Raw genomic sequence first — 22,658 nt, forward strand, 5'->3', positions numbered from 1 at the left:
AGTGCTCTCTAGTTTAGATGAAAGAAAGAAGACAACGGCTATTGCAATGAAGGCTTCACCTGCACACAATAAAGTGCCTCTTTATATTTCTGCCTCATCAGCATTAAAAGCATCAAATGTGACACAAATGATTGTCCTTAAGAAGATCTGCTTACACTGCTTACCCTTTTGAAAAGCAGCTCAAGACCTGTTTGTCTAGACTTTAGGATTTTGTTTAAGTTTAATTATTGTCCTTTATGTTTTTTTCTTCTTCTTCTTCTTCTTCATCATAAGAATATTGCACAGAGTACTTTTTAGTATACAGTCAAACACCTGCAGTGCTCTGCTGTAGCTTTTTAAGAGCCATCACAGATATTTGGCTTATTTATTAGCAGTTTTGCAGACACACAACCATCCCATGCAATGCTGAATATATTGGTTAACTTATCTTTGATGGCTAATGGGAACAATTTGCCCGATTTGCTGAATGCTTGCGTGTACTGTATGGAAATACCGGTTCAATTGACCATTCAAAAAGAACTTGAATTGATTCATTTAGATGTGGTTTATAAAATGTTTGTGCCGCAGAACTCTACAAAACCTGAGCACAGAGAGTTTTTGTCAGCAGCTCAGTCACTCGTGTCTCTCTCTCTCTCTCTCCGTGGCCTCTTCTCACCCCATGATGTCCTCTCTGCTGTGTATTAAAGAGGGAACTTGTGAATGGCGTGATTGTGTCTTCTTCACTAAAGAGGACGGCAGCTGTTGGTCACGGCGTTGGCGAGAGCTTATGTGTGTGCTCGGGAGCGTGTATGTGTGTTAATGGTAATCCTGTAGATCCAGATGACTTATCCTTTATCCTTTATGAGTGTGCATGTCGGGGCTCCAGCTAAATAATTTGGCCCTTTTCTAGATTACATAATAGCACATGAAGTCTCTGTGTCATAATCCGACACATTTCGTAATCTGGTTGACTGCAGAGGGCTTTGGTCTGGATTTAGATCAATTCAACAGTTGGTAGAAGTTGTTGCAGTTTCAGATCATACATATGCAGTGTCATTCCTGCTGGTGCTTTGCTGTTTATTTGATGTGTAATCTGTGTTTTTTAGTGTCGGCTTCAAACAAGTGATATTTAGATGTTTAGAGCAATCCTAGATCTTCAGGGTATTGATGGATATTTGTGTTTTTTTTGTCTCTTCTGCTTCACAGTGGTAATGTCTTGAATTGGTGGCCTCTCCAGCCCAGTAAAGGACGTGCCAGTGCCGGCTGCTGCTAATGGGAACTCCTGCTCCGCCATGAGTGCTCGTGATGGCGTTGGTGGCGTCGGTGGCATGGGCACCCTGGGCCGGCGGTCGCGCTTCGAGAACTCCGAGTTCACCGTGCGCATCTACCCAGGCTCCCTGGCCGAGGGCACCATCTACTGCCCGATCAGCGCCCGCAAGACCACCACAGCCGCCGAGGCCATCGAACGCGTCATTGAACGCCTGCAGCTGGACCGCACCAAGTGTTATGTTCTGGCTGAGGTGAAGGAGTTCGGTGGAGAAGAATGGGTGCTGAACCCTTGCGACTGTCCCGTGCAGAGGATGATGCTCTGGCCCCGTGTGGCGTTGGAGCACCGCCCGCTGTCCGGCGGCGAGGATTACCGCTTCCTCCTCAGGCAGAAGAACCTGGACGGCTCGATTCACTACGGCGGCAGCCTCCAGATGTGGCTGCAGGTCACCGAGGAGCGCCGGCGCATGGTGGAGCGCGGACTGCTGCCACAGCCCGATTCTCAGGGCGACCACGCAGATCTGTGCCACCTGCCGGAGCTCAACGAGCGCTCGCTGCTGGACAACCTGCGCTCGCGCTTCCGGCAGGAAAAGATCTACACGTATGTCGGAAGCATCCTCATCGTCATTAACCCCTTCAAGTTCCTGCCCATCTACAACCCCAAGTATGTGAAGATGTATGATAATCATGCACTGGGCAATTTGGAGCCACATATTTACGCCGTGGCGGACGTGGCGTACCACGCCATGCTGCAGAGAGAGAGAAATCAGTGCATTGTTATATCTGGGGAGAGCGGCTCTGGGAAGACGCAAAGCACGAACTTTCTCATTCATCACCTGACCGCTCTCAGCCAGAAGGGATTTGCCAGTGGAGTGGAGCAGATCATCTTGGGGGCCGGGCCAGTGTTAGAGGTAAGCAGAAAGCGTTCAGGGATTCAATGAACATGCATTTGTTGTTTGCAAATGTTCTCTGCTGATGACGAAGCTGCACATTTGAGACGCGAGACTTGACCTTGAGTTGGACCAAAGAGACAACGTTGAATTGAGACGAGACTCCCAAAAGACGAGACGTGACTTAACAGAAAAGAACTCGTGTTTTAAAACCATGCAGCTTGAAACGTGAAAGACTTGCACTTCACATTGACTATGTTGGTCTGGCCTGTACACCTCCTCTGTTGCTCTTCTTGAGGTTTGTTTTGAGGGGGAGTTTTTTTCTGTCGTAGGCGGTAGAGATTTTAAAGCCCCTTGAAGCAAAGTCGTGATATGTGACGGGCTAAATACAATCAATTTGACTTGACTTGGGACTTGATCTGGAATGCTGAACTCGGGAGCTGAAATGACTTGAAACTTGACTTGGATTTACCTCAAAAGACAGACCGTTCTTGCTAATAATGCAGCCTAGTTAACATAGTTTTAAGAGAATGATAACTGTAGTTATTTAAGTCATACCAGTATGTGTGGGCTGATGTTTCCCTGTATAAATGGATTGATTCCTACGAGTCCTTCTGTGTCTTTTGACATCAGTTACACAACGCTGCTCAGCCACAACTGTCTCTATGGTTGGCCCAGAGTCGTGTCTGCCCCCATACAGAGGTTTTATTGCATTTTGGGTCCAGCTGTGTGGGGATTATGTAGCACACACACAGAGGAGCTCTCTATCTGCAAACAGCCAGTGGCCTATCGGGGGGGGTTATAGTATTATTTCTTGTTTTTGTGATTTCTGCCATTTGTTTTCTGCACAGTGTAAAGATTGTCTGACCGTAGACCCTTGGCGGAGGCCCGGCCAAAGGTTGTGAAGGAAACCGTTTGTTTTCATATCACTCAAGACATTCCACTCGTAGTCTTTTTCTTCTTCGGGGACCTGTCACTTTAAAGCACGCCCCGTCAAGAGTCTTTCACAGGTTCACAACCACACATTGTTTTCTCATTTGTCTTCAACTGAATTCCTGACGGTTACATAACACCCTCATACTGCATGCACAATGCTGCCAGTCAGGAAGTCAAATACTGGTTGCTTCTTGGAAAGAGTGTTGCTGTGTTTCATAAGGGGTTGTATCGCTCATTGCCATGTCACCTGACCACCCGCCGGTTACACTTGATTCACGTAGAACAAGGGCAGTGTTCACAGAAATGCATACATTGCCTTCTGGTATTTCTTCATCTAGGTAGAGTCGGCCATCATTGTACAGATGTGATTAAAATCTACCAGCCAAATAATTTATGGTATCTTGACTTTAAGGCCACTCTCTCAGAGGTGATGTCAGTTTAGAATTGTAATATTGCAGTCCAAAAGCCAATTAATTTACCATGTAATACAATGAAGATCCTGCCAGTGTTCCCAGTATCAAAGTCAAGTTGAAACTGGCAGTTTAGAAGCCAGGTTCAAAGGTAATCGGCAAGACAACAATCTTTGCAACAAGTAGCTCTCCGCTGCGTTTCATTGCCTTCGGTTTAGCAAACACAGTTCCCAGGAATGCCATTCATTGGTGTGTCTCCGGGGTTAATGAGTAAGCACATTGGGTTAATCCTCAACACTGCAACACGAGTGAGTAGTTTTGAGTGCAGAGGAGCCGCCTTTAATTGTTTGCACTGTAAGATTGCGTATCTGCCCGCTGGTGATTGATGCCAAGACTGAAGCTGCTGAGCTACTGGAGAGAGAGAGAGAGAGAGAGAGAGAGAGAGAGAGAGAGAGAGAGAGAGAGAGAGAGAGAGAGAGAGAGAGAGAGAGAGAGAGAGAGAGAGAGAGAGAGAGAGAGAGAGATGCCGTTTTTACCATTCTGTGGATTTCTTTACGTTCAAAAAGTACTGACCTCTACTTGAGTTCATGTTCTTGAGTTTGAATTTAACCTTAACCTCTGACATGTGCCATTGGGTTTAAAGAGCTGTGCCTCAGTTTGCAGGTGTTGATGGTTGGAGTGTTGGTTTGAAGTATGACTGCATATGTGTATGAAATTGTTTAAAGCCATGTGTGGCCCCAGAAAGTCTGAAAAATGTCCTCAAGGGATGTCACTTCGAGTCAGTGTCACTTGGGTCTGAGAATGAAACAGAAAAAGTGTTTGTGTGAAGTTACCAAGCTGTCAGCAGCCGAGTTGCATTATGGGTAATGTAGGTGCAATGTTTTGACAAGGAAAGACAAATGCGTGGTATCAAAAATATGATCTCCCTGGTTTTGCTGAAATAATTTTGATCATTTTTAAAACAGGCCATCTTGAGTCCGACTGTTATAGAGTTGCAGTTTTAAATCGGTGGAGATGTCTTTTAACAAAAAGAGAGAAGTTACTAGTGAAAGATCATCCTACCTCATCAACTACAGATGCTACAGTGCTAGTAAATGTTGCACATGCTGTTGTGGATGTTGCTCGGGGATCTATGACTTCTTTGCCACATCTGCTACGATTCATTTGGGTCTCATAACTTTACTGCAGCCATTTACTTCATAGTTACTTCAAGTGACTAAATGTCCTTCCTATTTCATGTGCCGGGTATTTTTAGTAGATGGTGTTTTTAAAGTTTTAGTTTTTGATTAGACATTATGAAGGCAGAGCATTTTCTGAGTAATAAATCAAACATAACTCTTTAATTCTTCCTTAATGGCAGTGATGTTGGGTTTAATTTAGCATATTTCTTTTCTTCCCACCACCTGATATCAAAGACCAGGACAGTGTTGAGCCATCAAGACAACAATACTTTAGCAAAGCAGACAGACGCTTCCTGCTGACTGTCAGTCGCAGGCCAAACTCACCCCGAGGCCTAAAGCCTATGGAGGGTTTTTTTCCCTTTTTAACTCCTGATAGAGGATATCACTTACAAGAGCTTTTGGCCTTTTTTTGGAACCCGGCCAACAGCTGCAGTAACGCGTTAAGATCCTGACAAGCCCTGTCGCTCAAGTGCTTCAATTAATAAGACTCAGCCTAAAGGAGATGAAAACATAAACCGTGTTGTGCTGGTTAGATAAACACAGCGAGTTACAGTGTTTTGGTTGAACGTGGTTATTATTCTAAATGAAGGACATTCGAGATGTGACAGACGCGCTTCACTTATTGTGGGTTGTGGTTTAAAGAGGAATCGACTGATTTTACTGATACAACCTTCTACACCTTCGGTCTTCAGTTGACCCCGCAGAATGAAATGCGTGAAATATGACAAATACGTCACCTGATGTTGGCTTAGTGCTTATCTGCGGTCTGTCATTCTTCACGCTGTTTTCCTTCTTGTGCCAGTTATGACTGAAATTGACATTAAGCTTTAAATTCCGGTGACTACTGCACACTGGAATTTATTGTGTGAAATAGCGTGGGTAGTCTCCGTCTCCTTTTTGTTTCCATTTCAACATCGAACACAGTGTGTAGTAACGAATGCAGTAACATGTTTAATAGAAACTCAAAAGCTTTTTCTCAATCCTCAACTTCATGTGATCACATTTTAAAGCCACATAAACGTGTATACTTTAGAGACAGACTGACAATTAGTCGTTAAGCACAGGGTTCCTGTGGAGTCTTAAAAGACACTGTATGAATAAATCAAAAAATAAATCATTATTTGGTATAGAAAAATCTTAAATCAGTTCATTAAAAGTCTTAAAAATGTAAAGACATTGGAAGCAGGATGCTACGAATCGTTTTCTCTGTCTCCTGACTAAGATCTCATAATATTTGGTAACATCTGTTTTTAAAATGATATACTGTACAAATAATGCCACTCAGATTAGGATAGCTGAACCAACAACACTCAAGGTTTTGTCTGTTAAGCGGTGACACGGGGAAATGCAAATTCAATGAAAATTGGCTATAAACCAAGATTTTGCATGGCTGAGCCTGACACAGTTACCAGCCGATGTCTACGAGGCACAGTGCGTTTTACTCAGGAAGTGTTTCAAACGTGGTATGATAGGAATCAAGACAGTGGAATCTCCCATGCAGATTGAGAAACACAACAATGCAGCTATTTCCATTGACTTACGCAGTCGGCGTGATGTCACCTATTGGCGTGTGGACTGCAGTTTTGAAGTTCTGCATTTTCGCTATGTTGGTTTTTGCAACTAAAAGTGACACGACAGGTTGAAACCGAACGCTGATTGATATTTTTTCGGCGTCCAAAAAGGTTAACTTAAAGGGTTAAAGTTGTAAGACGAAAAACACGGACAACTCCCAGACCAGACAACGGCGCGCTATAGCCACCTGTCAATCACAAGGTAGCCCCGCCCCTAAGCATACTCTGTGTCTTTATGGTCTATTTGACTCTAAATGGGACCATCACTTACTAAATGAACATCATGCTGTATTGAAGAAGACTTGAAACTGGAGATTAAGACCATAAACTCATGTTTACAATGTTTACTGAGGTAATGAATCAAGTGAGAAGTAGAGTCACTTTCTCATAGACTTCTATATGAATGGACTTCTTCTTGCAACCAGAGGAGTCGCCCGCTGATAGCCACTAGAGAGAATGCAAGTTTAAGTCACTACCGCATGGGATTCACTTTTCAGACCTGGAGGTTGCCGCCATGGAATTTCACCATGAATTGTCCCGAACCAAAAGTGATTGTGTTGGTTTTTTTTGGTCTTGGAATGGCAATTTTAAAAGTCTTAAATCTAACTTGCCTTAAGCTGCAGAAACCCTGAAGCAAAGGATGACAGACGGCTATGAAGGAAAGCTGTTAGTGCGGCGTCGCTATTAAACCCCATTTGCTGAGTGTTTCTCTGCTTGATCTCCATTTGTTCGACAGTGCTAATCATCAGTAATGATGGGTTAGTGCAGATGTCTTGTCTTTGCTTAGTTTGCTACATAATAGTTTACCTTTTCTCTCCCTTTTAGCTCTTTGTGGCACGTCTACAAAGACCAAACACGTGTTGGATTATAGCTTGATAGAGGAAAAATATATCCTGTATAGTTTGGAGATGGATCCTTGGTGCACTTTATTTATTTATTTATAGTTTTCTTGTACTACCTAGTCATCATCTTGTGTTTAACTGCCACCCGGGCTTTGAATCCAGATGTCGGCCTGTCGAGTCTTCGGGTTTTCAGGTGGCTACCTGACATTTAAGAATGATTTAATGCACACTCGAGGAATGAATGTCCAAAGTAGGTATGAGAATGCAAGATGTGTTTAACATGCTACAGGAAGGGGCGTCATTGTAACCAAAAGGTTAATATAACTATGAAGTCACACCCGGGACTCTATCCCCATGTCTCCTCTATGTCTCTACAGTATCAGACATTAAGGAAAAACTGCTAAAAACTATTTCTATATAATGCTTTCTACATGCTTTACTATTTTAACAAGGAGCTGGTTGTGGTTCGACATTGTTGTTGACACAAAGAGTGCTCACAGGAAGCACGGTCATTTGTTTTTACATGTGAGCCAAGTGACGGCTTAATATGAGCTCAGCTGTCTTCTGTTCTCCCTCTGGGTCAAGAGGGGGTGTATGAGGTTACCTCACGCCGCTCACTCTGACGGTGCGTCATCAGGATCTGCTTTCCAAGACTGGAGAGGAGGCGTCACGGGGCATTAGTGCAGGAGCACAGCTAATGGTGTGTGTGTGTGTGTGTGTGTGTGTGTGTGTGTGTGTGTGTGTGTGTGTGTGTGTGTGTGTGTGTGTGTGTGTGTGTGTGTGTGTGTGTGTGTGTGTGTGTGTGTGTGTGTGTGTGTGTGTGTGGTGTTTCAGGGGCACTGAACTGTCATCAAAGGTTGGACCCACTTCCATGTGCGCACACACATGAATTCACAGTCTGGCACAGAGACGTGAATGCTCTCAATGATTATACTTACTGTATGGCGACGTGAACACAGTTACTAGCCAAACATATAAACTATACTTCAGCTCCACTGTCATTGTGATGCTTCATTAATCCATATCTTTTATCCGAACACTGAAAAAGGCCACCGCAAAGAATCTGCCATAAAGCGAAAAGCACATCAAATTAACTAAAATTGACATTAAGCTATAATTTCAGAATCATTTCATTGCTGAAGTATGTAAATGTATGGATTTGCTGCTTTAGCTGTTACCAGTTATACAGCTCTGATCCCATCTGTACGCCATCAAACATCAGACAGACAAAGCTGGTGAAGAACGACAAACATCCAGCTGCTAAATACCCAGATGTTTTCTCAGGAGTTGGTCGAGACCTAAACTCAACTTTAGGAAGAGTTAATGTTGGACTTGCGTTCATGATGGGACTAGAAACTTCACTCTGTGTCTGTAGTGACAACTTTTTAAGCCACATATATATATGACTGCTGTGTACGTCAGCTTGTTTTTATGTTTGTCCGCTGAAGGCCAAAAAGATCCATCAAAAGTTTCCTTTGGGACACAGAGACAACTCTTAGAGTTCTTTGTTAATGTCCAATGTGTCTCAATCTCACCTGCTAGTTGCATCTTTTTTAGTTTAACTACAAGTCTTATATTTTGTGCCTGTGGAGGACCTGCAGGCCTGGTTGGCTCCGGTGAGCTCTGGAGCTCCTGTTGTGCTCCTCCGTCGTTCCCGGCCAACAGAAACACTCCCAGTGTGAGTCAACCCAGGTCAGCGGTTTCACCTCTCAGCATTTCCCTCGCTGCTGCTACCTCAATACACTCAGACACAGAAATGCACGCACACATTTGCACATTTAATACCATCTTCCCCAGATCCCCCCACTAACGCCGAGTAGGATTAGTGTGTATTACTGGGATCTTCCCCCATCTGGGCGGGGTCCAGCCAGATTTACTGTGCCCCTGAAAGTGTTGTTTTCCTCAGGCCGAGGTGGAAAAAAAAAAAAAAAAAAGAGACGGGGAATGATCGAGCGGCGTTCATGCTCAGTGTCTTTTCAGTTGAGTGTAACGTTAGAGCGCTGTGTGCTTTATTGAGGTAGAAACCGGGGAAAAGGGTGTAATGATACTGGACTATAGGAGTGCCTGGTTATCTGTACGACACTGGACTCTAGAGTAAAAACACACAGTGGCAAGTTCCACGAGCAGCTCACCACAGAGCTGTTTGTGTAGCAACTTGGGGTTGTTGAGGAACGGTGTTGCATTTGTTTTTGAGCCACTACCCTCCTCACCATGAGGATTACGTAACATCAAGCCATATGTTTAGAGTTGTCTGCTCAGGATTGTCCCAGATGACCAAGGGAAGGCTGATCAGTCACGGACACTGGTGCTAGAATCATGTTCAGACAATTCATTTAACTGTTATTAAGGCTGGGCGATATGGATACAATTTGATTTCATGATATTTTGAGCAAATACGGGGATATTGTGGCGATATTGTATGGTTGGCTTTTGCTGCTTTTACAAAATATTTACAGAGGAGATTTTTGATAAATAATCATCAGTAAATGTGGATATAATGACTAAGTGGGTGAAGGTAAATCTAAAAAACAATGTTGCCAAAGCATCAAAATAAAAAGTACAGAATAATGTTAATATGACTATTAACACAACATTAATAATAATATATTTGTACAGTATTGCAATTAAATTTCATTTTAACAGCTAGAACAGTCTAAACTAACTACTACTAAATAACTACTGTTATGCAGTCTTTAAAACCACAGAAAGACAACACTTATGCCATATTATGACATCCAAAATCCAAGACAATAGCTACTCTCATATCACTATATTGATATGATATTGATTTATTGCCCAGCCCTCACTGTTATTTTCTCTCTTATGTATTCTTTCCCACTTGTTAACACTCAGTAACTCAACCAATAGGGAGCAGAAGTCACATCCAGGCTCGTCTTGGTTTCTCTTCTGTCAAAGTCTAAAAACTACAGCTCCCATGAAACCACAGCTGCTTACGATGTCATCATATATAACCATAAAATCCCCCCAACACTCTGTTAAAAAGTAATTTTTCCAACTTTTTAGCTGTTGTCCTCATTTGTTGAGTCGGGACATCTAACGTGAGGGCTTATGGGAAATGAGAACGCACAAGCATCAACTGAACACTTTGTAACGCCAGTGTTACAACGAATGGCATTTTGCTCAAGCAGAATGCCAACAACAACTCCAGCCGTTACTTTTCACTGCTTGTTTATCTCGCCAACCCGGTGCCAAGCTCTTATTATTCCTCTGTAACTGTATACATGCAGACTGGATCCACTGGCTGGGAAAGAGGAGTACATACTGTTCCTTCTTCTTCAACGATTGAGCGGAGAGTTGAGTTGATGGAGCTTCTCGCTCTGACTGCAGCAGCTTGAGGTCAGAGGTTACAGAGAGATCTGCTGGAGTCGGAGTGATTCGTTTTGACTTCTTAGCCGAGTCTAGTTTGTGTTGTGTAGCAGGTCAAAACTAACTTTAATTAAACTTTCCTCCAGTTGGATCAAAAGCGCTCCGCAGGTGAAGTGGTCATAGAAGTATTAGATTGCCGCAGTCGGCACGATTACAGCTGAAAACAGTTAACATTTCTTGGATGTGCTGCTTTTCTTTGTCGTATGTTAATATCTTCAGCTTTTGGACTTTTGGTCGCACAAAACATGACGAAGATGTCACCTTTTTTTTAAAGTTTCTAAACAATGTTTTAATTATTGGTTAAATTGAGTTCCAGCCCTACATCTGTGCAGAACTATCTACAGATTTTTATGACGGTAATCTTCTCACAGGATGTGTAGCCTCGTCTGCCGTGTCTTTCATCACAGTTTTTGAGTTAACTAGTCGGTCTTCAGCAACAGATGTCAGCAGCAGCACGACAATGTGCCTGTTTGTGTCCCCCTCACAGGCTCTTTATTTATGCTGGGGTACGCTAGAGTTTGCAGGTGCCTGGTCAGCATTACACACACACACACACACACACACACACACACACACACACACACACACACACACACACACACACACACACACACACACCATCGTCAGCACTTGCTGTTAGACTCGACCAGCTGCCCCGCTGCACTGACTACACCTGCAGCAGTGTGTCACATAGAAATGAGACGGACAGAAAAGGCTTTATTGTGCATGAAGTCACAGTCACAGTGGACCTGCTCTCTTCATTGTTGGACTTTAAACTAAATTAATCTGCAGCACACACGACTCTGTGTTTTCAGTGCCCTTAATTATGGCCTAGATTTTTTTCTAATGAAAAGTCTGACCAGTTTATCTTCAGTCATGTAGAGCTGAAACAAGTAGCCGATTCACAGAAAACTAAAAAGTAACTATGAGTCATTTTTCACAGCAGAAAAGCCAAAGTTCACAGGTTCCAGGTTCTCAAATGTGAAATATTTTCTGGTTTTCTAAACTCTGAATATAGTTTGAACCTAAACATTTTTGGTTTTGCACAGCTGCTTGGACAAAAGACGGCGGTAAAATATGTCCATTTTGACTTTGGGAGTTCATGATGATGGATGTTTATCATTTTGATTTTAGATTTAAAACGTAACTCGCAGAATAATTGTTAGTTGCAGCCCGTCGTCATTTTAGTTCTGGAAAGAAATTCCACTGGCGAAGAAATGTAAATCTGCTTTTCTTAGAAGACAAACCTATGCTGAGATTCATGCACTCCCTTCTGTTGCCGTCACTTTGTTCATCTGCAGCTGGCCAGATGTTGCCTCCCCCCCCCCCCCCCCCCACTGTCCTTCCTTTGAAACCCTCTGATTTTGTGTAGCAGCGGATGTTCGGGACTTGTTTTAAAAACCCTCCCCTCGGCTCTCCTCTGTAGAAGTGGCAACAGCAGAAAGAGTCTTCCTTTGATGCTCTTTTTACAGAAACGGTTCCACTTTGCTGTCTGAAATTCAAACATTTTCAAATTCTCTAAAATAATAAGTAATTTTGTTTGATTATTTATATATTCAATCTACCGGTATTTCTTCTAAAACCCAAAAGGTGATTACATAAACCTTGAGTCTAAAATCTGAAAACAACCCTCGTCCTCCTTCAAGAGCTCACACACGGATTTTCCATCCTCATGATTTTGAGAATCAATAAAGTCTGTTACATAAATGCTGAAAGCACGCCTTCCACTCCTCACTCCAGTTACATAAACCCTCACAGGTGACCTCTCTCCCTCTCCTGCTATGTTCTCATGTGGTGTGTGTGTGTGTGTGTGTGTGTGTGTGTGTGTGTGTGTGTGTGTGTGTGTGTGTGTGTGTTTTGTTTGTGGTCATCTTGTGCTTCCCTTATATCCAGATGTGCTGTAATAAAACAGTGTGAAAAGAGCACACATCTGGAAGGGAGCAGAAAACATGAGGGATGTCATCCTTGCTCATGGAAAGTTCATCCCAGTGCTGCTCTGTATATTTTCCGGTAGTTTGTCTTTTGTTGATGTTAAGTTGAGGAAAGTTCGATTACATGGAAACATCTCTTCTGGACCTGGAAGTTTTTAGCAAAGATAAGATTTGACTTTTGTGCCCCTGATACATTATCACTGCAGGAAATGAAAAGCAATTATGAAGCGGCGTTATCGCCCTCCTTATTCTCTGTCCCTCTGTTCGTCTCTTCCTCTGTTGGCCCATAACTGCGATAGCGGTGCGTCTATCTCCGCTGGCCCATCCCACTGAGAAAGATAAGTGTCACTGCTAAGAATACATCTTTGTGTGTTGGGAAAGTCGGCTGTTGGAGAATGACTCATTAACTGTCCCCAATAATGGCTCTGAAGAGGCGTTGTAGTAAGTGTGGACTGGAGATATGGTTCCCTTCTATCATAAAGCTTTTAACAGCAGCAACTTCCAGACATCACCGCTTCTGCTTCAATCATTAAAGGACCATGACTGGATTATGCCCCACGTGCAGCGGCATTTCCCTCCTTTGATGTTGTACACTCGGTCCATATTACTCTATTTTTTCATAAATAACGACTTTCTCAAGCTCTCTGAGGGTTATACTTACATAGCCCAATATCACAAATGTTCCTTTACAGTCTGGAATCTGTCCTTCAAGCCTCGATTCGGATAAACTCCCCAAAAGCAAACTTTTAACGTTTACTCTAATCCTTTAACCTAAAAATAGAATGAACCATGGGAAGAACAACCGGGGGGGGGGGCATCTTTGAGATCATCTTGCTGCGTTTATTGATGACGTCCACGTAACCGACTCGTGGGGGCAACTACGTTACGCCTCTTATGGCTGGATGGGAGTGAATACCACAGAAACGTATGAATGGGAGCATGCACACACACACACACACACACACACACACACACACACACACACACACACACACACACACACACACACACACACACACAGGTGGCTTGTCATCATAGAAATGTGTATATAGCTACTTCTGGAATATTCTATCCTGTAGTTTGGTCTGGATCTGGATCATGGATCAGACTTTTAGAAACCCTGAATGAAGGCTGGTTGATGCGGGTCTTTCACCTGATGGTGGTCTCTTTAGTCGTCAGGCTGATTTTAAGTTTTCTTCTTGTTGCGATCCGTCAATGTCACAGATCATAAAACGGAGCAACATGTATCTTAAAGGTAAACTGTGGAGTTTTTGACTACCAGTGCAACTATAGATAAATGGATCAATTTGTAGTAAGAAATAAGTGGGTGACACGACCCGCTTCCCCCGACGGCAGCGGGCGCTCATCCATATGTGCATGGTATGGTAGTTACATGAAATCCCTCGGTTTCATGCTATTCCACTGATTGCAAGACTGCCAGCCGATATGTATGTGTGTATGTATGTGTGTATATATATATATATATATATATATATATATACACAAGGCAGGTTTGAAAGTATTCCAAAAGTGTACTTTGCAACTGTTTTATTAGGAAGGAAAAGAATTCAACATGTTTGTTAAGCCTCAAGGATACACACACTGAATGTAAACTGGACCGTAAACACTGCAGGGTAGCTTCAGAGTACAACTCTGTAATGAGCGCAGTGAGGTCATCTGCTCGTAGCTTACTTCACTTTACATTGAAGTGAGCTGAAGTCCAAGAGTGGGGCAGGCAAGCTTTTCAGATTACATTATTAACCAATTAATTACAGACAATGTAGAACATAGTTTCCCTATTCCTCTCGTTAGGTTTTTTGATGCTTTTAAATAAATGATAAAAAATGCATTTATGTGTGTGGCTCAGCCAGTTTCACACATCTGTGTGTAATGTACGACAGAGGACATAAAGGGGAAGGATATTCTAGGACTGTCACGGGATTGGACAGAGTTCATGTTTGTGTCTCTCAGATATAACTAATAGGATTGACCTCCTTTCTGCTCTGACCACGTGGCTTAGCTTTAGCGTATTGATTGTGCTAAGTCACTCCCCTCACCTGGCTGCACTATCCTGCCTCAGCGTTAGCCTAGCGCTTGCCAGCTAATGCTCGACATGTGGCCTACATATGGGCGTGCTGCTGAGAAGACCACCTGTTCTGACTTTGCTCCAACATGGCTGGAGTGTTTGGACGGAGCTTTACGAACATGACCTGGGTGTTGGCTAATGACCGAGAGGTCACAACACACACACATGTAGATTCTTCTGTCGGCTGAAGTCAGAGGTCACCTGGAGCTTATGTACTTCACTGCTTGCATGTACTGTATTTGTCATATTATTGTCAGCTACACCCACCAATCATATTACCTGAGGAAGGAAGCATCGTACTCGTGGACGAGCGGCTTGTGCTTGGGAGATGTAACCATAAATGGCGTCCTCCTCGGCTGAGCTGTAACCTTAGCTAGCTCATGGATGCTAGGTGAGCTAGCAGTCTGGAGTATAAATGCTCGCTTCCTTCTGCGCGGTGATACGATTGGCGTGGTTCGGTAGAAAGTAAATAGTTCACACATGAAGCTGCTTTTAACTGATTATCTTGAGGAATCAGACAGACATCTCTATGGTCGATATTTCCAAAACGCAACAACTCACGCTAAAACAATCTAGATTAATAAATAACACTATAGGTAAGAAGAAAATATGTGTTTATGACACTAATACACTTTCATTGTCTCAAAAACACAGGGTAATGATGTTTCAAACAAGGTTGTGTGGGTTTAATCGAATAACAAAGTGAAAGGAGGTCCCTCGAAGTTACAGAGAATTATCACCTGAAATTGCGCCCCCCCCCCTCCATTTTATGAAACGTTATAGTGAGTTTCATAGTCAATGTTTAGCTGTCCGACACACAACTTTCCTGTTTTGGTTCACTCTCAGCGTTCTCACAATCTTCAGAGCTCTTTTCATTGTTTCTGCAAACCATAGGATACGTTTCATAAATATCAATATCAAAGTCAAAGTCAGCTTTATTGTCAATTTCTCAATGTACCGAACATATAGAGGAGTTGAAAAAAACGTTTCTCTCCAGTCCAACATGTAAAATGAATACAGATAATAAAATATATATATATATATATATATATATATATATATATATATGTTTCATATTACCCTTGAATCAAGCTTTCAGAAACCCACAATGCCACATGGTTAACGTTGTGAAACGATTTGTACGGTTTAGGCAACGAAACTACTTGTTTATGGTTAAAAAAACATCACGGTTTGTGTTAAATAAATAACGTGACTAGCGTAAATAAGCAACAACCACCCTTATTGAAAGTAAAAGTTTATTGTCAACTTTTACTTTTGGTTTCACACCGACACAAACAACTGTGTCCTGGGTGAAAGTCCTGTGTTTGTTTTACCTGCCAATGATATGTTCACAACTTGTTTCCGTTGCCCCCAGGTGGCCAAAAAGAAAGAGTTATTGCAGGTTTAAATTGTATAAGATTTACATTTTTGGACATTTAACTAAACACAACGCCAGTGTTCCGCATGATGCTGTCGTCAAAGAATTCCAGTTTCCTTCCAGGATCTTTCTCCTTCTGTAGCCTCACAGCTGTTGCTCGCTGGTATTCCTCGATGAACAGATAAATAAATTGATGATCTCAAATCAAACAGTGCTGACAGTGTCGGGTACACAGCTCAGATTTATGGATAGAAAGTTCCTAGATGTAGTGATACTCGACGTGAAGCCAAGCCCTCACAGTTGAGGCAAATATTTACAAAGTTATCTTGACGCGTTTAATGGTAGCTGTCGACCTCAAATACATGAATCTTAGAGCTATATATTTTAATATGCAGCGAGATCACATGGAAGGTCACAGATTAGGAATGCGACAGCACCTGATTCTTTCATCAATCAAGTCTGCTCATGATTTGTAATTTGATAACCTGCTGTAACGTCTCAGGTGTGTGAAATGTTCTTTACATGAACAACAGGATCGTAAATAAACATTTAAAATCATCCCAAACCTGTTTATTGTTTCTTCCTATAAAACTTCAGCAGGACCGGTTCGACTATCCTAACATGTAGTCGATCCTTCTCGTGTTTCACTTGCGCTGTGTAGTCGTGCTGTGTGCGTTCAGCTCGCTGTGATAACTTGAGAAACTGGGAAAGCTGAGGCCTGGCAGTGACTGATCTGTAATAACAATTAGCAACAGCTTTGCACTGTTAGTTTGAGGACACTGTTGAGATTATAAATACTTGAAGAGAGTGAGGTTTATATTTCTGTGGCTGACTAATCCTCTCTGTCCTACAGCGTGATGCCTGTAGCCACTTCATCGTCAGTACGCAGCTTCTACCACGTGCTTTTCTGCATTCAAAAGGGCATCGGGGTTATGTTACAGCCTGTTAATACAGCGTAAGAAAGTAAAACAAGTCTGTGTATTTACCCACTTCAACAATTAAATTCAATTACACATCTGTGAAGAGTTTCTGAAGCACACGCATCGGGGTTGGGCTGTAACTTACAATTACTTTCGTCTTTGAGTCGATGAATCATTTAGTGTATAAAGCTTGAGGCGATGCCATTGGATCGCTTGCTTTACTCCAACCAACACATCAAAACCTGAGAAAACTAAGTTTAGTTGGTTAATCAATCAATCGAACGTTTTAAAACTATTTTGATAATTTATAAATTCTTTAACATTTGTCGTCACTTTTGGCCATATTTCACAATTTGACCATTTGATCAATTATTCGATAAATTATTTTGATCATCGATTAATTGGTTTTAGGATTTTTTTTAATAAAAGTCTAAATTCTACAGTTTATGCGAGAGTTAAGAGTGAGAAGCTGGAACAAGGAATACTTAGCATTTCTACTTTGATCCTAAATCGATTGCTATTTTTTTCTGTCGACTGACTCGTTGATTTATTGATTTATCATTTCAGTTCTACATTTGCCTCATTCGCTCGAAAGAAACGAGTCTTAAAACTTTAAAGACTGTAATTTGCTTTGAATTCGTTGCAGTTGGTCTCGACGCTTTTCAGGTTCTTGTTTCTTTCCCGACTTTCCTTTTGGACGAACACTTCATCGGGATGTGACTCCATGTTTCCAACCCTCGCTCCCCCTCACTGTTACATTCCAGTTCAGTGTATGGCGGCCAGATTTTGGGGAGCTTCTTTCTGCTCCTCCCGCATTTCCTCTCTTTCTGCTGATGTCTGGACTGTTTTGGCTCTTCTGAGAGGAACTGAGAGGAACGTTTTACTCATTTTCTCTGTAATAACGGTTAAAACCGCAATCGTTCACGTAGAAAATGGTGAAATATATCATTATGCTGAATGTTTCATTGGCGTTGATGCTCAAAGACTGACAATACTTGACAATACGATATTCACATGCGCAGAAGAGAATGCAAAGAGTTGGACTAAGCTTTTCTTCTTCTTGCCCAGAAAGCTGTCACCGCTTCATAAATCCACCCTGTGAGCCCTGATGGCACACCTCCACACTCACCAGTTGACGCACACAAAACACACAACTGTGTGTGTGTGTGTGTGTGTGCGTGCGTGCGTGCGTGTGTGCGTGTGTGTGTCAGCACAAAGTGTAGGTTTTATGTGGGGATGACTTTCCTTTGTTAACTACAGTTGAGTTATCTCGTTCAACCTCTCCTGCAGCCGATACTTCATTGTATTTGTGCTCAGCTTTTCTTTTCTATTATTATGATAATAATCTTCGTTTATATTTTGTCACACATTGGGTTATGTGGAACAAAATATCAGACAGTTTCTTGAAGACAGAGGAGAGACATAATAACGTCTAGCAGTGGTATTTGTTTTTGTTCAGGGGAGTGATCAGCCGACCTCGGCGTCTGATACCGACGCATAAGGCTCCCTTCAGCGTCTGTATGAGACGCACAGGGCTTTTTTTAGGTAACTACAATGTAAACCCAGCAGCGTCAAGTGTGATGACAAAATATAAAGACTTTCAACGAGGAGACCGGTGTCCGTGTCCCAAAGTTACGATAGTGCTGTTTGTGACGTGTTTCGGTAGTTTATGTAGTTATTTTAAGCGCAACTGTGGTGTTTTCCCAAACCAAACTAAGTGGTTTTGTTGCCTAAACCTCAGGGTTTTTGTTTGAATTCACAACGTTAACCACATGTTTACTGTGACTGTCCGTTGAGCTCTCCAGTGCGTTTAGAAAGTGGCACCAAAGGGTCTGAGAAAGCGAGAATATGATGGTCCATCCCATCGTGTACATGTACCTAGATTGGTGGCCAGGGGCGGCTGATCCCCAGATAAGTGTTTGTTTCGTACATATGTTGTTTCACTGCATGCTGTGTTTGTCATTTGTCTCAATACAAAAAGAAGAGGAGGGCGATATTCCCTCTGAAGCTGCAGCAGGTTATCCAAGCAACTGGCTGGCACTGAGCAATCGCATATTGACACAGGCTTCTGGAGTGAGTGGGATTAGTGTTTGCTCTTAAAGATAGGCCTGTTTCCCTAATGGCTGAGCACATTTACTTAGCGCTTGTCAAACACATCCTATACAGGGTAGCAAATTGACTCGGGTCACTCCGTCATCGTCAAAGCAAAGCGCCGACTGGAATGCCACCAGATCTGCTCCGACATTTGACGACTTCATTTTTCTGTGGTTTTTAACAAAAGGACATTTAGTTAAGTGTAATTCAGTGCAGCTTCAATGTTTTAATATTTACGTAAACTAGCTAGAATAACATAGGGTAGTGAGACTGCTGCAGCATTAAGATACTTTGCAACAGATCAATAATTTCACATTATCAAAGAGTCAGTTTTCCAGAATAAGTGCTTCTACTTTTGATATTTGAGTTTAAAGTTGCTTTATCTTTGTTAATAGTCATTATGTTAATTGCCTTTTTTAATTAAGTGGAAGTTGGGACTATTTTCATCACCGATGTGCAGGCTTGTGTGCCTCCATGTCTTTATTTAAGGGCTGAAACTAAGTTTAGTTGTGAGTATTTTATTATATGATAATTCCGTGTTTTTTTTTTTCTTCTTTAAATCAGGCTCTCTTTTTTTTACTTCTCTGCCATGATAGCGAGCTCGTCAGCTTTTTTAAGTCACTTTTGACGATATTCATGACGAACTAAATTCACCACCATCAACTTATTGTGAGTGTTTTTTCATTGTGATCTGTGATTAAATCCTATATTGTCCCATTCCTAACTGTAGCTCAGTGTATTAACTGGAAACGCTTCGTTTCCTGAAAGATCAACCAGTGCCCAGGTGGTTTTGGACTGGACATGAAATTCCCGCTCCTCCTTCAGCTCAGCCAAGAGCCTCTTACGCCTCAGTACCACTGTGTACTTCAGCATCTTAATCCTAGTTCCCAGATTTACATTTCATCTACAAATCAAACCCACTAAAGAGCACGAGTGTGTGAGTGACTCTTTCTGAAGTCCACAGCCAGTTGAACCCGACACGATCCCCACCCAGCCGTTAAAATAGACATGTTGAGTGAGGAGGGCATTTAGAGGTGTTTCTCTGTGGAAGCTATGACATCACCAGAAGGTGGAGGCTTGTCAATCTTGGTACTAAACTAATAAAATATATTTTAATTACAGATAGTCGTCATGGTATTCAAAACTCACAAGAAAACATCTTTACTAGTTTCTGTATGAAATATCAACAATCTCACCTGAAAGCACACCATTTTCATGAATTTTGAAAATTGCTTATTTGTTAAAGCAACAAATGCAAAGTAATATCTGGTTAAAGCTTGTTTTGTGTACTTTACAGAGCTGTGTGTATGTTATGAATGAAGGACAGCTGTTTACCTCGGATGCTTCTTCTGCTGCCTCTACCACGTTCATGACGTTTTTAAACGCTTGTGTTTCTAACTGGATTTATGTGGTAGTTGGACCTTATTCATGATGAAGCAGGTGCATGTGATCGAATATGTGAATATTCTCCTGCATTTGTCAGTCACAGTAACTTTGTAGTCACCTCTTAATATGTCGTAATTCTTCAGTGTCACATTTTGAGGTATTGATGGAAAGCTTCTTGGTGAGGCCACACCCATGTCTGCAGTGCTGCATTGAGCTGGCAGAGATTCAAGCTGAGGGCTCAGACTGTGTGTGTGTGTGTGTGTGTGTGTGTGTGTGTGTGTGTGTGTGTGTGTGTGTGTGTGTGTGTGTGTGTGTGTGTGTGTGTGTGGATCAATACGAGTGATATGCTGGCGTGGTTGCCCAGTCTGCCCGGTCCCTCTCTGTCTGCCAGCTCAGGTTATGAACTGGTTCTTAGTTTGTGTGGGTTGTGTTGATGCCAGCTGAAGGAGGTCTGTGTGTAGAAACTGCTGAGTGGTGCAGATGATGAACACATTTGTCAGAGAAATGTCTTTCTTTTCTTTATATGTATATATGTGGATCAGGTTCAGTTGTGATTCATCTGTTGTCTTATCATACTAAGACAACATTACAGGACATGCAGGTGTTGCAGCAGCGCATGGAAAGAAATAAGTCCAGATAAATAAAGTAAAATGAATGAGTGATCAGATAATATGTAAAATAGGAATAAAACTCAAATACAAAGATACAAGTGTAAATAGTAATATATTCATTTTATTCTCTATAAAGTGACCAGAACATGGTATAAAATGTACATTATGATTCCACACATCTCCAGATGTCCTCAATTGTCCGATCAACTGTCCAAAAACCAAAGATTCAGCTTCACAATCATTTTTGACAAAGAAAAGATTCAAATAACCAGATTTGAGAACCTTAAACGAGCAAACGTTTGTTAAAAAAAACAATTATATTCAATTTACTATTGTAGAAGATGAAAGAAAAACAATCTTTAATCGACTATCAGCACCGTTCAGATCGACTACTTGTTTTGGCTTTATTTGTGGTTTCTGTGTGTATTTCATCTCCCCCTATATTCTCTATGTGGCTCATCAGTGTTGTGGGGGGGGGGGGGGGGCGCTGGTCAGTTTGAATATTTGACTCAACAATCAGGTCTTGTGTCTGTATTTGTTGGTGGAGTGAGTCACAGCGCTGTGGGCCGAGTGGAAGGAATGACAGCGGTTCATGACTGTCAAACATCGGCTCCTCCCACTGTAGACAGTTGATCTGATGAAGACGGTCAGTGACATTTTGTATGTACTCCGTCTGCATCTTGTTGACCCTTCTGACCTTAAAAGCACTGTGCAGCTTCTGTCCTTTAACATGGGATCACACATATACTGTTGTTATCACTGGATACGACGGGAGGATTCAGCGTGTTCTTTATATTAGGACAATTTTCCCAAAATGCATCGCCCTGCTTTCAGTATCGCAATATATTGAATCATAACTCCTCTATGTTACGTATATATTCTTGCCAAAACACTGCCGTGATAAATAGATGGAGTTGAGCTTTGTGTTGGTGATTTATTTTGGTTTAATTAAATGTAGTACTCACGTTTTATTGAAGGTAACGGATTGTTTCAAACACTTAAAATACTGTGAATTATGTTACTTTATGATATTTTTTTTTATATTTGTATAATCACTGACGTGTTTAAGGAACCGCTTTTCACCTGTTTTTCGTGGATTCCTGACTACATATTCACACCCAGAGATGAAATGTAAAGCTCAAGTTCAGACACTTGGGTGCTTATTATCAAACCTTTCATATGCCGAGCAGATGAAAGTATATAGATGTATGAAACGTACATAAGCGTGACAGTATGGGATCAAGGGGATGAGCTCTACTGCATCCACAGCATAAAATACGATTTTATCACACAAACGTAACCGTCTACATCAGGAGGGCTAGAAATATTCAAAATATCAGTTTGGTTCATGCCTATTTCACGATTTAAAGAAGTTCAAAACAACAATAAACAAAATGTATGTCCTCGTATCAAAAGGTTCACATCCTGTATAGTGGCATAAATTCTCAAAGCTATTGAATTATAGTTCCAGGGCTTCTTATTGTTTCTTGTGGAGTCAAAAGGTACAAATACTGTACCAGCTCCAGATATTGATGTAAAGTTAATACCTGCAAAGTATTAATAGCAATTTCTTCCTTCTGTTGTTAATATTTGACCTGTTTTTAAAGATAAAATGAATGCTGTGAATTCCTCAATATACTCCCGGCGTGTTTTGCTTTTGAAACAAAGTTGTTTCTTCTCCTTAATAAATAAGCACATTACATAAATGGAGAGAGCTAATTTGTTCTCTTAAGCATCTTGAGGATAAAGTGAACCAGCAGAAGTGAACTGAAAAGTTTCTTTGATCTACA

General features: G+C 41.8%; 1 protein-coding gene across 21 annotated transcripts in view; it reads left to right on the forward strand.

Moving 5' to 3' along the window:
- The window catches only part of myo9aa (myosin IXAa), a 105,340-nt gene that overhangs the window by 22,258 nt on the left and 60,424 nt on the right, over window positions 1-22,658 (forward strand). For all 21 annotated transcript variants that reach the window (XM_068724225.1, XM_068724226.1, XM_068724232.1 and 18 more), the window contains exon 2: window positions 1,186-2,156. In XM_068724225.1, the coding sequence (XP_068580326.1) occupies window positions 1,272-2,156 (885 nt within the window). In that variant the 5' untranslated portion in view covers window positions 1,186-1,271. The remainder of the gene's footprint in view (window positions 1-1,185; window positions 2,157-22,658) is intronic.

This window comes from Cebidichthys violaceus, unplaced genomic scaffold (genome assembly GCF_023349555.1).
Source record: "Cebidichthys violaceus isolate CVI_PGR_0920_01 unplaced genomic scaffold, fCebVio1.0.p SCAF_30, whole genome shotgun sequence".
In the NCBI taxonomy this organism is placed as follows: Eukaryota; Metazoa; Chordata; class Actinopteri; order Perciformes; family Stichaeidae; genus Cebidichthys; species Cebidichthys violaceus.